Genomic DNA, 14,870 nt, shown 5'->3' with positions numbered 1-14,870 from the left:
CCCCAAGGAGAGCTGGGTGGGCACAATATGCAGGAGATATAATAGCATGGCAATGGGGGGTTGAAAATCGTTCAAGACATTTGGGTGCGCATGGGTTGGCACTGGGTGAAGAATTGGGGAGGGAGGTGGATGGGCATGAGCAAGAAGTTATCAGAAATGTGTGACTTTAGCAGTAAAAATCCCAAAGGAAAGTTGGGAGGGCGTAATATTCATAGTGAATCACTTTATATATAGCAACTGCTATCCATTGGGTTAAGTCAATACCCCCTTTACCTCCTCAGGGTCTCCAGTAGCAATAAATGCAAATACCTTTTTATTCAAGACCATAAAGTGGTGTGTGGCCATTTTGGTGTGTAGCATGGTGGTTAGGACCCAGGTGGCAGGGGCATCCAAATCTAAATTTGCACACAGCGTTGTAAAACCAATATCTGTCCCTAGATAGATGGATTGCTATAGAATCTCCATCCATCCATCCATCCTGCAGGTGTGACCTAGCTGGGAGGCTTCACTGTAATTATATATGATTGCTCACGTAAGAGCTCAATCAATATTCTGCCCACAAACACCCGACATTTGTTAAGCCTGCTAGATTAGGATACTTGGCAAGTGGCAGCTCGAGCTGGAGAATTTCCCCCTGGCTCCCGGCTGACTGGGCTGCAATCAACAACGTGATATGATATATACAAGTGATAGATGACTTCATCCTATAAATACATTTTAAAGCCTCTAATTATATGCATTTGTTTACTTAACAACCCCAACACAGCATGAACGAAACTCAGCAAATTAGGCGATGAAGGTAAATGATGTGGATGGGGAAAGGAGGATTGATTCGCAGTCAGCTGAAAAATTGTCGGCTATTAGCTTGTCTCATTTATTTTTTTCTTTTCCTTAAAGGGACTTTTGTGCCAGAGAAAGATAAAGTCGTGTATGGCCTGACCCACCCTATCAATACATTTGAACCCTTTTCGGTACAGGTAAGAATGTTTATTAAACTCCAGGAAGATGCAAAGTAATATTTAGGCTTGATTTAATAAAGTTCCTTAAGGCTATCACCGAAGAACATGGATGATCCAAACATCTTGGAATGGATCTGGTCCAAGATTGAAAACATTTGCCAACTAATAGCAAATGATTTTTAAGAAATCCATTACAGGTTTGCTCATTCACCCAGATTCTCCCATGATAGTTTATCCTCTCCAGTCTTGGAGAGCTTTAATGAATTATGTCCATTGTCTTGATGCTTGGCAATCCAGAAGCCATCTCACTTTCCATGGTATTCTCCAGATCTGATGATCCTCCATTTACCGAGCATCCTGTCTAATATGACAGTCTATCTTTTCCAGCCTTGGAGAGTGAATGTCTTGCAAATCTCCCTTTACTTCCCTATGATAAGATCGCCTCCTGGAGAGAAGACATGATTGGCCATTTTCCGCATATGGGCCATCTCACCACCCATGGTATACTTCAGATCTGGTGATGGCCTACTTACCAGACATCCTGTCCAATATGATGAGTGTGCCGCCATAGTTTGAATCAACACAGTAGGGATTCCTACCAGCAAAATGAGTATAGACAGAATGTTCATTAGATGGTAATGGCAGAAATAGTCATCCAATGGAACCAATTATGTAATATATCTGCAGTGCACAATGATATGAGTATACAACCTACTGAGGATGCAATCTAGATACTAGGGATGAGCGAGCGAGTTTTTAAAACTCGATCTCGTTGCAAATTCATCCATTCTCGCTTACCGAAATTGAAAGCGAGAACGGCCAGTGTAAATTCTCCAAACGAGATAGAATTTTAATTAAAAAAAATAAATTGCGGGCTGTGCTGATCAATGAATCCAGCCACGGCTGAATTCATTAATCAGCTCAGTGTGCGTTTCCCGGCACTAGAGGTTAAATGGGGACAAGTCTCCCCATTCAAGACCTCTAGTGCTCTCTGAGGAAAGGAAAATCGCTCAAGCGTCATCAGGATTTTCTTTTCCTCAGCCAATCAGAGAGCACTAGAGGTTTTGAATGGGGAGACTTGTCCCCATTTAACCTCTAGTGCTGGGGATCGCACACAGTATTCCCTGGCTGCATGAATGAATGCAGCCTTAGAAATTCTCCTGTACTGATTTCGAAATCGATTGGCCGAAATTTTGCGGACCCATTGGAAGTTCGAGGAAATTCTCGCTCCTCCCTACGATATACTTTTAGCCTAGCATCAGCTTCTTGCAGGTACTAGGAACCAAAAAGTTTTGCTGAATTTATGATGTTCACTGATAGCAAGAGAAATCGGAATGATAGGGAAATGAGCATGTTGGTTTGTTGCTCCTCCTTTTACTATTCAGGGGAGGTACAAGACGTGGAAGCATTGCTTAACTACAGTAGACACACACCGGGTCTCATTCCCTAATACATGGGTTGTGCTAAGTGGTAAAGCTGTGTGAATCCCAGGACTGGGCGGACAGGGACATAAATGCCTTGGGCAGTGAAACATCTGCACATTCACCTTTTTGCATTGAGCTTTGAAAGGTCCCTATGATTGGACAGTGGGGCTATGTTCTTGGTAATTTAGCCTTTTGTACTTAGTGAATGACCCTGCTCTTTAAAATTGATCTCATTTTTGCCTATGGGCAGGCTATGCTTCCACAGCATTACTCACAACCCCTCTCCGAGCAGTTTAGAAGTGTATCCAAAAATCTCCCGTCACATGACCAGACGCTATTAATCAGTCTATGCAAGGTACAAGTGCTCCCGCTCTGTGTATAAAACACATCGGCCAATCTTAATTATCCATTAAAACCTCTCAGATGAGCCTAAGTTTGTCTCTATTCATCACCTTCCCCAATGATTGGAGACCTGGTTGAAAAACAGGGTCATTGCCTTGTAAACTGGCTCATTAAGTTTGGGGAATGTGATGGATTGCACCTCATGTTCTCTTTCTGTTCCATATGGCTGCTGTTTATAAACAGTGTTGGCCTTACAAAGATCCGCTGCTGTTTTTTTAAGTGTTTTCCACTCTTTTTCCCTGCAAGAAACAGACTCAGGGCATGTTTTTTTCACTGTTACATTAAAGGAAGGCCTGTGCTTAATAATGGGTTGTTCTAGAAGGGAAATAAGTGCAGATGAAGTTTGTTATTCCAAAAAGTCATGTTGGGGTATTCTGGTCATTTAATGAAAGTAGCAGCACGTTTGCACAATTGGGCTTTTTAATAGTTTTGGTATATGGAGTTTTTTTGGAATTGTGATCACTGGCGGGTCCTCTATGAAACATAAAGTGGGCGCTGTCCTCTGCATTATCCTCCAAGGCCAGCCTTTATGTGGAGTGTTATATCTCTATAGTCATAGGAAGTGGGTAGAAAGACTCCAGGCATTAAATTATATCACAGACACTCATCAATACATCATTACATAGGGAGGGAGCGGATCCTTGACTTCTTCTACCCCAGCATGCCCCAAGTCTTCCATCAACCGTCAATCAACCTAGAAAACTAAGGACATCTAGTGGCAGAAAGATTTGCTGCATGAAATTAGCATTTTTTTTGCTTTTGGAAAATCCAAAAAAACTTTGGCATGTAAAGTTAACTTTATGGACTAAGCACAGGTTTGCTTTAAAATAACCACAAGGTTAAAAATAAAATAAACATGGTTTTCATTTATATTTTCAAAGCACTCATGTACATCTATGTATTTATGTTATGTGTCATAGATTGCCATGCATGATTTACATATGTGAAATAACTCAGCAATACATGATAAGCTATGGAGCCGGCACCCTCCAGCTGTAATCAGGGTCCCATTACTCTGACACCACTGGTACTCAGCGAACAGGTGGAGATATTGGAGAACATTTACTAAAAAAAGAGAGACTCTTTAATGAAAATAAAATGAATATACATAAATGAAAAAAAACATAAATGAAAATATTTGTTCACTAAACCCATCAATTGTCAGATAATAAAAAGAAAAAGTTAACAATAAGATAAAAAATAATAAACATGGTCATCATCTTTCATTTATTTCACTGTAGAATTTGTATCAATTGCTAAATGACTTCATTAAAATATGATAAATTCTTATTTATTACAATTATACTGTAATTAATTGAAAAGAGAACATAATTACAGAGTGGGTCTGCAGTCTACAGAAAGAAAGTAATTTATGAGTTTGATACCTTGATGCACATTTACTAAATGATAGTTTGCTTTAAATATTCAACTACATGCAGATGAAATAAACATAAATTTGTATGTTTGAATAATTAAAGTAAATCAGCCTCGATGTAGAAAAATATTGCAGGGCAACCCAGGACACCCAGAGAGATCCCTGGCACACACCTTGGCACTGGTAATGCCGTTGGGTGGCACAGTGGTTTCATAATCTACCCGTCATGGCCATAGTCAATGGAATTCCAAACTTGTGTTTAAAGAATTGAGCCAAATGTGACTAAGTAATATCATTAAAGTGTCAGTCTGGTATTTTTGTAAATTGGAGATCTTTGTAAATTCTCCTAAAATTATGATTATTATTAATAATATTAAACAGCACCAACATATTACACAGTGCTATATGTTAAATAGAGATTGCAAATGACAGATACAGACAGTGACACAGGAGGTGGAGAGGACCCGAAGAGCTTACAATCTAAGAGGAGGGGGATGTAGCACTCAATAGCATGGGGATATGGAATGGTGGGAAGTAGTGAAGGTTTTAGGACAGAAGATGGGTAGGTGAGTTTGAAAAAATGGGTTTTGAGCGCTCATTTAATAATTATTATCAAACAATAATTAATTGGAAATGATAAATGATCTCTTTCAGGAATGTAATTCTGAATGGTAATCATAAAAGATCAATTTTAGCTTAGAAGCATACATACAAATCTTGTTAAACAATATATGGGATAATTAAAACTGATTATATGAATAGTAACAGATGACATATATTATGTATTAAGCCGGATTGTTAAATATTGCTTCAATAAGTCAGACTGTAACTGAAAAGATGATTTCTAGCGTCCTTCTACACAGCAGGGAAATCATTTTATCAACTGGATACATTGTAACAAATGTGGAGGATTGAATATGATGCAGTGATTTCTTAATGATGATCCTGACAATAATTAAATGCTTTTTAGCTTTTACGTAGGGTGGCAAGGCTTCCTGAGCAACTCCCTATGCAGGAGCGGCGTTGTTACTCCAGGATCCATTGCAGAATTTAGGAGAAATGCTTCTCAGCCTTTAGTTAGGCTCATCTACTACTACATGTTACAGGCATAGCTGGAGTCATGGGGTGTGTGCTGCAGGGTAACTTGGCCATGTCAATAAAGATAAACATTCATTTGTATGGCACAGGTACATAAATCAAAAGCTACTGCACAGTGAATTGCCTTTGAAAGCAAAAAGAAAAGTTTGTTTAAGGGTATATTTGTAAAAAAAATCATCTAGTAGGGGGATAGTCATCAAGGCATTCCGGATGAACCCTGGAGTCATTTCATACATATGCTAGCAATGCGGCTCCCTTCTCTGCAACAAAAGGGTAAATGCTTCTTTCAGATCCAGGTGCCCAATTTTACTTTGCTTATTCTTCATTCTTCCAACAGTGTGCACTTTCCTTATCTCTGACGGGCTTTGGTGTTCTCATTTACCATGCAGGACCATGATGAGGTTGGGGTGAAGAGGAAGCCTGTGGAAGTAAATTTTCTTTGCAATGGTAGCTTAGGCAAAAATGAGAATTTACCTCTTAAGGTGCGAGGGGGAAGGGCTGTGTAACCCAATACAAGGGTAGTTTTATGTCCTCAGAGTTTAGGATTTAGAATTCAAGGCAAATAAAACGACTCAAATGAGTGCAGTTTGTGTTCACAAATGCATAACACAATTTATAAATTGCAAAGGGAATACCTGAATTGACATGGTATTGCCCTTTTGCAGTGCCCTGTACAGCACATTGGAAGAGGGAAATGCAACCCAAATGCCAAGTCAGTTCATGTACTCTATAGAAGGATAAACTATATGAGCTAACCAGTCTGCTACTTCTCCAGCACTGTCCATTCACAGGCTTGGGCCCATTAATGATAGCCTGGGCTGGGTTGCAGAGAAGAAGTTCTGCAGGACATTGTAATTCCATACGTATGGAGGCCCCAATCTAATATCTGAATATTTTGCTTTTTTAGCTGCAACATCTCATATACATTTGGAACACATTCTGGAGCACTCCGGGTTTCTCCAACAAACTGTCTGTGATATTTAAGGGTCCAGGATGGGGACCTGGAAAACCTCGCCTCGGCCTTCCTGAGGAACTTCCAAAGGTAAACGGTACAAAACCTAAATCACACCAGTGATGACAGATGAAAGCAGATGAGACGCTTGAGGAAGTCCAAGACAATGCGTTTTGTGGGGCAGCTGACAGATTTGCTGCCAAGTTACATTTCTAAGTCCCAGTTTCCCTCTGCCACCTTCAGTCGCAAGGTCATCTGCTTAAAATCCAAAAATTATGATTTCATTTTAGTTTAAATAATTTATTATTCAATTAGTTTACTATATAATTTGATATCATTATCTTAAAAACTATTCTGATTCGAGGAATTTGATTTGTTTGATAGTTGGAAGTAGACTAACATAGCGTTGGAAAGTTTACAAAAAGTTGGTTATCCAGCCAGGACTTTTCCATCTATTGGTCCATCACAACTATGGAAGATCGTTGGAACCTTGATTCCAAAATCATGGACATTCATATGGAGTTGTGATCAGGAATTATTGTTGGACAAGAAATCAAAATACCAATTTCTCCCAAAGGTGTCCATTGGGGTTGGGGTTCTGTGGAGGACACTTGAGGTCCTCCACACCAGACTGGTCAATGTCTTTTTGGAGCACAGGGGGCGCTGGTATATCAAAACATAAAAGGTCCTTGACTAAACATAAGGTTGGATGTTCTTTGCATACTGTAGCATCACCAGTGGCCCTCAACCTGGACTCCATCATTCATAGGAGTGTCCCCATGTCTTTGATAATTATATTATTAAATGGTACTTATATAGCGCCAACATATTGTGCAGCGCTGTACATTAAATGGAGGTTGCAAATGGCAGACAGATACACAGATTTTATCATTCATTTAATAATAAAAATAATGATGATGATTTATATTTTTCAGGTTACTGGAGATGAAAAGCCTTATAACCCCAAAGCGTCTCTAGCATTACAAATCTACTCATCCATTCACTTTATTCTCCTGCTCGCCATCTACCAACACATGTTTGAAGCTAAGCAAGTAAGTTTTTTCTTTATTCCTACATTACCAACATTAGATATAATTATTAGGAATGAATGCAGTGACACCAACATAAAATTCATTCTTGTTGAAATTTTAGCCAGTTTGGAAAATGTTGGTAAAAGCTTTAGCTATGTGATCATTTTTGCGCTGTTGATAAGCTGTGCCATGATAATATATTTCCTTAGGTAATTTGTCAATTTGTATTAAAGATTTGGAGTTCATTCCCCTCTGATGTCATAATATCAACTATAAAAGGACCATTTTTAGACAAACAGGTTAAGTTTAATGGAAAGGAGGCTCCCAAACCCTCAGGAACCATTTTAAACCCATGTAAGAAATTAGTATAACGAGTAATTGCATATACATAACATTGTGCAAAAATATATATTTTTTTACATTGACTTATTGAGCTATTTATATATTTTATTATATATTTATTCATATATTATATTTTGTAAATACAGCCATATGGCCTCATAATGGTGGGTAATGCTCTGCAATAAATATTATTTTTATTATTAATAATCATAAACAGTATATATATAGCACCAACATAATATGCAGTATTATGTACATTAAATAGGGGTTCCAAATGCGGGAAGTAATATTGTAACAGAATGAATGCTTGGAGTAAGTACTTCTACCTAAAGGTTCAACTTTGCTTTGCCATCCTAAGGAATTTTCGAAGTTCTCTATGTAAAGGACAAAGCTGCACAGTGTGTACTGAATTTCCATGTGCTATTAAACATTGGCAGTGAAGTGAAGACAGTTTAAGTGCTAATACACAGTGAGGCATGCATGCTTTTCATGCCAATGTCCTTGTAAGTTATGGTCAGAGACTGCAGACACTACAGGAGATTATCAGAGACTGCAGACACTACAGGAGATTATCAGAGACTGCAGACAGTCTACAAGTGTTGGTCAGAGACTGCAAACAGGGTACAGGAGATGATTAGAGACTGTAAAAATACTATAGGAGAGTGTCAGAGACTGCAGACATGGTACAGGAGGTGGTCAGAGACTGCAGACATGGTAAAGGAGACGGTCAGAGACTGCAGACGTTGTACAGGAGACGGTCAGGGACTGCAGAAATAGTACAGGAGACGGTGTACAGGAGACGGTCAGAGACTGCAGACATTGTACAGGAGATGGTCAGAGACTGCAGACATAGTACAGGAGACGGTCAGAGACTGCAGACATTGTACAGGAGATGGTCAGAGACTGCAGACATTGTACAGGACACAATCAGAGACTGCAGACATTGTACAGGAGATGGTCAGAGACTGCAGACATTGTACTGGAGATGGTCAGAGACTGCAGACAAACTATAGGTACGGGCCAGAGACTGCAGACATATTACAGGAGATGCCAGACAGGGCAGACATTGTACAGAATAGACTGCATTATCATGTTTTATAATACTGTGTTACTATTCCCTAGCTTTCTTTATCACCACCAGTGAACCTTACCCCATTGGTGACCCCTCTCTTCCACTCATCACCTAACCAAGTAACCACTCCCACTGCGAGCCTGATTTCAGCAGTGTGGCACTCTAGCATAGACATAATGATTATTCATGCTTTAATAACTTGTGAAGAAATACATCATATAAATTAAAAGGCCCCTTTGGGATATTGGCCTGAAGCTGTTATTTTAACACCAGGAGACAGGAGATATTGCCTTATTTTAGAAAATCTCTGTAATGAAGCAAAATGTAAAACTGTTATTATGTCTGTAAACAGATGTTATCATCGATAATGATCCTTGCAAGGATTGTCTACATCCTCTTGATGTTAACCTCTCTTGGATTCCTGCTGGAGAACAGGCAAGTCGTTAATTTGTTACCTTGCAGCTGTTTTATCTGACGCCTCCTTTTGATTATAGGTTTCTCTTTTATATCTCCATGTAATTAGTTCTTCCTCTTAAATGATCTGAGCGTAGTAACCTTGTCTGTTTCCTGAAGGCCGCCCAATAAAACGCAGTATCACTTTAGCGCATGATACAGGGGAATAATTACACAGCAGGATCTTAGCCATGTGAGACAATAATTATGGATGCAATTTGCACTGATAGCAAAGCAATAATAATCAAATTACTGTGAAAGTATAGGAGAAATAATTAAAACAATTTGTTGGGGTTCCTCTTGGGTCATTGCGTTCCGTCTGACGTCAGACGTGTGCTAGCTTCTGTAGGTAAAGAGCTTCTATAAGTGCTATTCACTTCACCCATGTGTAGCAAAAAGACCATATTTCCATTTTGGAGCCGGCCCATCATTAATGCGGGGCCCAAAGACAAACGGACCACATGATCACTGCCTACGAACAATGGGCATTTCCACTGCTGGAGAGAGCATATAGCTTGTAGTGAGATGGGGATACATCATCCAATGGCTTAATTGCCTAGCCATCATCAAAGAAGTTTGCCATGGAGCTGGCGGGGAAGATGGTGCCTGCTAAGAATGAAGGACCCATCATCATTGCAGGGCCCAAAGACAAATTGATCACATGATCTTTGCCCACCAGCAATGGGCATTTCCATTGCCAAAGAGTGCATATGGCTTGTAGTGAGACTGGGATAACATCATCCAATAGCATAAGAGAATCACCATCATCAAAGATGTCTGCAGTTGAGCCAACGGGAAGATGGTGCTTGCCAAAAACGCAGGACCCATCATCACTGCAGGGCCCAAAGACAAGTTGATCACATGATCTCTGCCTACCAGCAATGGGCATTTCCACTGGTGGGAAGAGCATATAGCTTGTAGTGAGACGGGGATACGTATTCTAATGGCTTAATGCACAGCAATCATCAAAGAAGTTTGCCATGGAGCTGGCGGGGAATATGGTGCCTGCCCAGAATGCAGGACCCATCATCATTGCAGGGCCCAAAGATAAATTGATCAAATGATCTCTGCCTACCAGAAATGGGCATTTCCATTGTGAAGGAGTGTATATAGCTTGTAGTGAGATCAGTATACATTATCCAATGGCTGAATTGGATAGCCACCATCAAAGAAGTCTGCCATGGAGCTGGCGGGGAAGATGGTACAGGACCTACTATTGCTGCAGGGCCCAAAGACAAATTGATCACATGATCTCTGCCTACCAGCAATAGGCGTTTCCACTGCTGGGGGGAGCATATAGCTTGTAGTGAGACGGGGATTCATTATTTAATGGCTGAATTGGATAGCCATCATCAATAAATCTGCCGTGGAGCTGGCGGGGAAGATCACCATCTCCTTCCGAGAACTCAGGACCAATCATCACTGCAGGGTCACTGCACACAGGTAAGTATGTGCCATAATCAGCTTATAATATGGCACAGCTCACGAACGAGTTTATGTCCCCTTTAAGGTGGCTCCAGTTGTGTACTGTGTGGTAAAAATTTAGCTAATACCAATAGCTCTTCTTGGAGCTATTGGAGATTATAGGACTGTAGGACCCAGGAGGTAGTTCTCATTGTTAGGAGGGCTCCTGTTGCAGTACAAATTTTGCAAATACTGATTTAGAAAGTTGGTGTTTGGCCTCAGCTCCCCCAGCTTGCTGTTGGCTCAATATTAAAATAGGTAAGTCCATCTGTGTGTGCCGATCTTCTAGAATAAGTTGATATTTACAAACTAGAATTTTCTGATTCTGGGCTCTGAAAGATGAGCCAATAATGCCCCCAATGCAATCAAAGGAAAGTAAAATCAAGATGCAAAAAGTCTTCAGGAGGTAAATGTTTTTGGCGTAGGTCATTTGCCAAAAAAAGCTTTATACCTACACATGCAGGAGTTACATCTTCAGTGGCCATCCAATGGGCAAAGAGGATCGTGGTGAATCTGGATCCAAATCCAGAAGAGTTGAGAGCAAACGTTGGGGGCTTGGGGGAATCAGGGAATTCTAGACCTGTAAAGTTTGCAGGGTGTTAAAAACTCATTTTTGGTTTCCTTACATAGGATTAGGTATTCTTTGCAAAGTGAACTATCACCAAACTAAGTGAACTTTTCCCGGCAAGATGATAATTCACTTTGGCAAGTGAACAACCTACATTTCTTTAGTGAATCTCCCTCGTAGTTTTTGTACAACCCGTAGACCATTTCCATGCCTTTTATTCTATTGAAAACCTTTTGTAAATTTTGTTTGTATTGTTTTATTTTCTTTAGGCCGACTGCTGCTCTACTGGAAATGGTCCGATGTTTTGTGTTCCTGCTGCTTCAGAAATATGGCTTCCTAACTACAGACATTCCTCCACTGACAAATATTTGTGAGGTAAAGTCTAATAAGACCAACTAATAATTTATTTAACATGTGATGACCAACCAGAGCCAATCATACAGCAGCTCTATCTGAACTTGACTCCTCCCTTTCACCAAAAATCATGTGACCAATGTTTGGCAAATGATCACATGGTCAGAATGGTGGTAAAGAATATGTTTCTGTTTTTTAGGGTGATTTTAACAGTTGCATATCTGGTTACATTTTGTTAGCTTTCCTTGTGTTTAACCTCTTTATGGACAATCTTTGGATGTTGTGCCATCCTCATTGATTTTAATGTGTTAATGATGTAATAATTGGCATAGGAACAGAGGTGGAAATCATGATTTATTCCTGAAGGCCCTGCTCGTAACCACTGTCTGTTGGGAAAATATTGTTTATTTGTCCACATTGCCAAGTTCCACATTATTTCCCCACATAGTATTTCTAGACCCCATCTCATTTCATAACAAGGTCTCTAAGTTGGCCTCCTCATTCCTCTGAATGGTTATAAACAAAAAATGATCAAAATTGGTCCAAAATGGTCCAGAATATAGGGCACCATTGGTGGAGGCATGCCCAGAATAGGGGGGCTTTATACAAATTTACACTGGGCCCCAAAGATCTGCAGCTATGCCATCGGATAAATCCAATACCCCGTCTAGATCATTACTCAACAAGTTCAAGTTTTCATGCTGATGCCCCCTCAGGGTATAGGCCCATGATGCCTTGCACCTACTTAGACTTCCAGGTTGAATAATGGTGTTGAATATTTCATCATAAAAAACAAAGAACTGAACGGATTCTAGGAATATTTGCAGGGGGCAGGTACAGAGAACTGGCACCTATTGCGTGCCAGATCTGGGCTTTATTTTACTCCATCAAGGGGATAGATTAGATTTAGGCAAAGTCTTCTAACATGAGGGGTTGTATTCTTGAAAGAAAGAATAGTAGCCCCAAAATGAACGTTCATTTTAACCTAAATAACCTTACCAACAAGCAATAAAGGTTAAGTCCATCTTTCATAATGGTTTGATCCATGCCTAATCTCTCTGTCATATTGGTTTCATCCATGTTTCATAATAATTTGATCCATCTTTATAGAGGTCTCATCCATGCTTTAGCCATATTTCATAATGGTTTGATCCATGCTTCACCTCTCTTTCAAAATGGTTTCATCCATCTTCATAGAGGTTTGATCCATGTTTTAAAATAGTTTGATCCATGCTTATCCATCTTTCATAATGGTTTCATCCATGCTTAATCTCCCTGATTTATTGATTTTATCCATGATTCATAATGATTTGATTGCTCTTTCATAGAGATTTTATCCATATTTCATAATGGTTTGATCCATGCTTCACCTCTCTTTCAAAATGGTTTCATCCATCTTTGATAATGGTTTCATCCATGCTTCATTTATCTTTCATAAAGGTTTGATCCATGCTTAACCTCTTTTTCATATTGGTTTAATCCATGTTTCACCTTTCTTTCATACTGGTTTAAACGATCTTTCATAATGGTTTAATCCATGTTTCATCCATTTTTCATAGAGGTTTGTTCCATGCTTTATCCATCTTTCATAATAATTTGTTCTATGCTTCATCCCTCTTTCATAAAGGTTTGATTCATCTTTCATAATGGTTTGATCCATGCTTAATCTCCCTGACTTATTGATTTGATCCATGTTTCATATTGATTTGATTGATCTTTCATAGAGATTTTATCCATATTTCATAATAGTTTAATCCATGCTTCACCTCTCTTTCAAAATGGTTTCATCCATCTTTCATAATGGTTTTATCCATCTTTCATAATGGTTTGATCCATGTTTCATCTGTCTTTCATAATGGTTTAAACCATCTTTCATAATGGTTTAATCCATGTTTCATCCATTTTTTCATAGAAGTTTGTTCCATGCTTTATCTCTTTTTCATAATAGTTTGATCCATCACTAATAAAGGTTTGAACCATGATTAATCTCTCTGTCGTATTGGTTTGATCCATGTTTCATAATGATTTGATCAATCTTTCATAGAGATTTGATCCATCTTTCATAATGGTTTGATCCATGTTTCACCTCACTTTCAAAATGGTTTCATCCATCTTTCAGAGAAGTTTGATCCATCTTTCATAATGGTTTGGTCCATGCTTCATCTCACTTTCATAATGGTTTAAACTGTCTTTCATAATGATTTAATCTATGTTTCATCCATTTTTCATAGAAGTTTGTTCCATGCTTTATCAATCTTTCATAATGGTTTGTTCTATGCTTTATCTCTCTTTCATAATAGTTTGATCCATCACTAATAAAGGTTTGAACCATGAGTAATCTCTCTGTCATATTGGTTTGATCCATGTTTGATAATGATTTGATCAATTGTTCTTAGAGATTTGATCCATCCTTCATAATGGTTTGATCCATGCTTCACCTCTCTTTCATACTGGTTTAAACCATCTTGATCCATGTTTCATCCATCTTTCATATAGGTTTGATCCATGCTTTATCCATCTTTCATAATTGTTTGATCCATGCTTTATCCATCGTTCATAATGGTTTGATCCATCTTTTATAATGCTTTGATCTATGTTTGATCCATCTTTCGTAATGGTTTGATCCATGCTTCATCCATCTTTTTTATTGGTTTGATCCAGTAAAGCAGAGTTCTCATTTAGGAAAAAAGAAAATCCTCTAGGGACATATTTACTTCCCCGGACCACAAAGGGTCCTTCAGTTATAACCCCACACCCAATCCAGTCCTCTCCTCTGCTGGTGTCTGTGCTTCATTCATTGTTCCTTCCTAAGGACGGCGTTAAACTATCCCCCCCCCCCCCCCCACAACCCATTAGTTGTGTGCTATTACTGCGGTGTTTGGCTGGATCTGACCCATTTCATCCCTCTATTTATGGCATGTTTATGCTCACTGAGCCTTTCCTAGAGCCTGCACCGGCTTTCCGCAGCCCAGATCTGCTCCAGATTCCTCTGGCACTTCATAAACTAGTCTAAACTTCACCGGAGCATTGTTAGGTGTTCCCCGGTCTTGCTTACCAGGTATAAGGATAGTGGTTTTCAAGATGGAGCTCAAAAAGGTTTATGAAGTGTCATGAAAATGCAGAGCAAGCCATAAAGGGGGGGAAACCAATTGTTTTGAACCGTATGTGGAATAAATTTTGAGCTGAATAGGATCGGCCTGCCAGTTTTGAAAGAATTACATCCAACTTTTTTCCCACTTTTTAATGTTTTTTTCTTTCTAAAGAGTCGACCACAAGATGCCTCTGTAAAAAAAATAAAACAAATTAAAAAAAAAGGAAGCAGCATAAAGTGAAATCAATATTGTGCACCAAATATTTATTTTAGCTGCTCTCGCCA

The 14,870-nt window shown here is 39.2% G+C and overlaps 1 protein-coding gene across 1 annotated transcript in view; it reads left to right on the top strand.

Annotated features, from left to right (window-relative positions):
* The window catches only part of AGMO (alkylglycerol monooxygenase), a 112,093-nt gene that overhangs the window by 60,256 nt on the left and 36,967 nt on the right, over positions 1 to 14,870 (top strand). The window contains exons 8-12 of the mRNA XM_072412955.1: positions 898 to 977; positions 6,166 to 6,300; positions 7,146 to 7,262; positions 9,008 to 9,090; positions 11,410 to 11,515. Coding sequence (XP_072269056.1) covers positions 898 to 977; positions 6,166 to 6,300; positions 7,146 to 7,262; positions 9,008 to 9,090; positions 11,410 to 11,515 — 521 coding nt within the window. The remainder of the gene's footprint in view (positions 1 to 897; positions 978 to 6,165; positions 6,301 to 7,145; positions 7,263 to 9,007; positions 9,091 to 11,409; positions 11,516 to 14,870) is intronic.

This window comes from Pyxicephalus adspersus, chromosome 5 (genome assembly GCF_032062135.1).
Source record: "Pyxicephalus adspersus chromosome 5, UCB_Pads_2.0, whole genome shotgun sequence".
Lineage (NCBI taxonomy): Eukaryota > Metazoa > Chordata > Amphibia > Anura > Pyxicephalidae > Pyxicephalus > Pyxicephalus adspersus.
The sequence above is the reverse complement of the archived record's forward strand: the minus strand, read 5'-3'. Positions and strand labels throughout refer to the sequence as shown.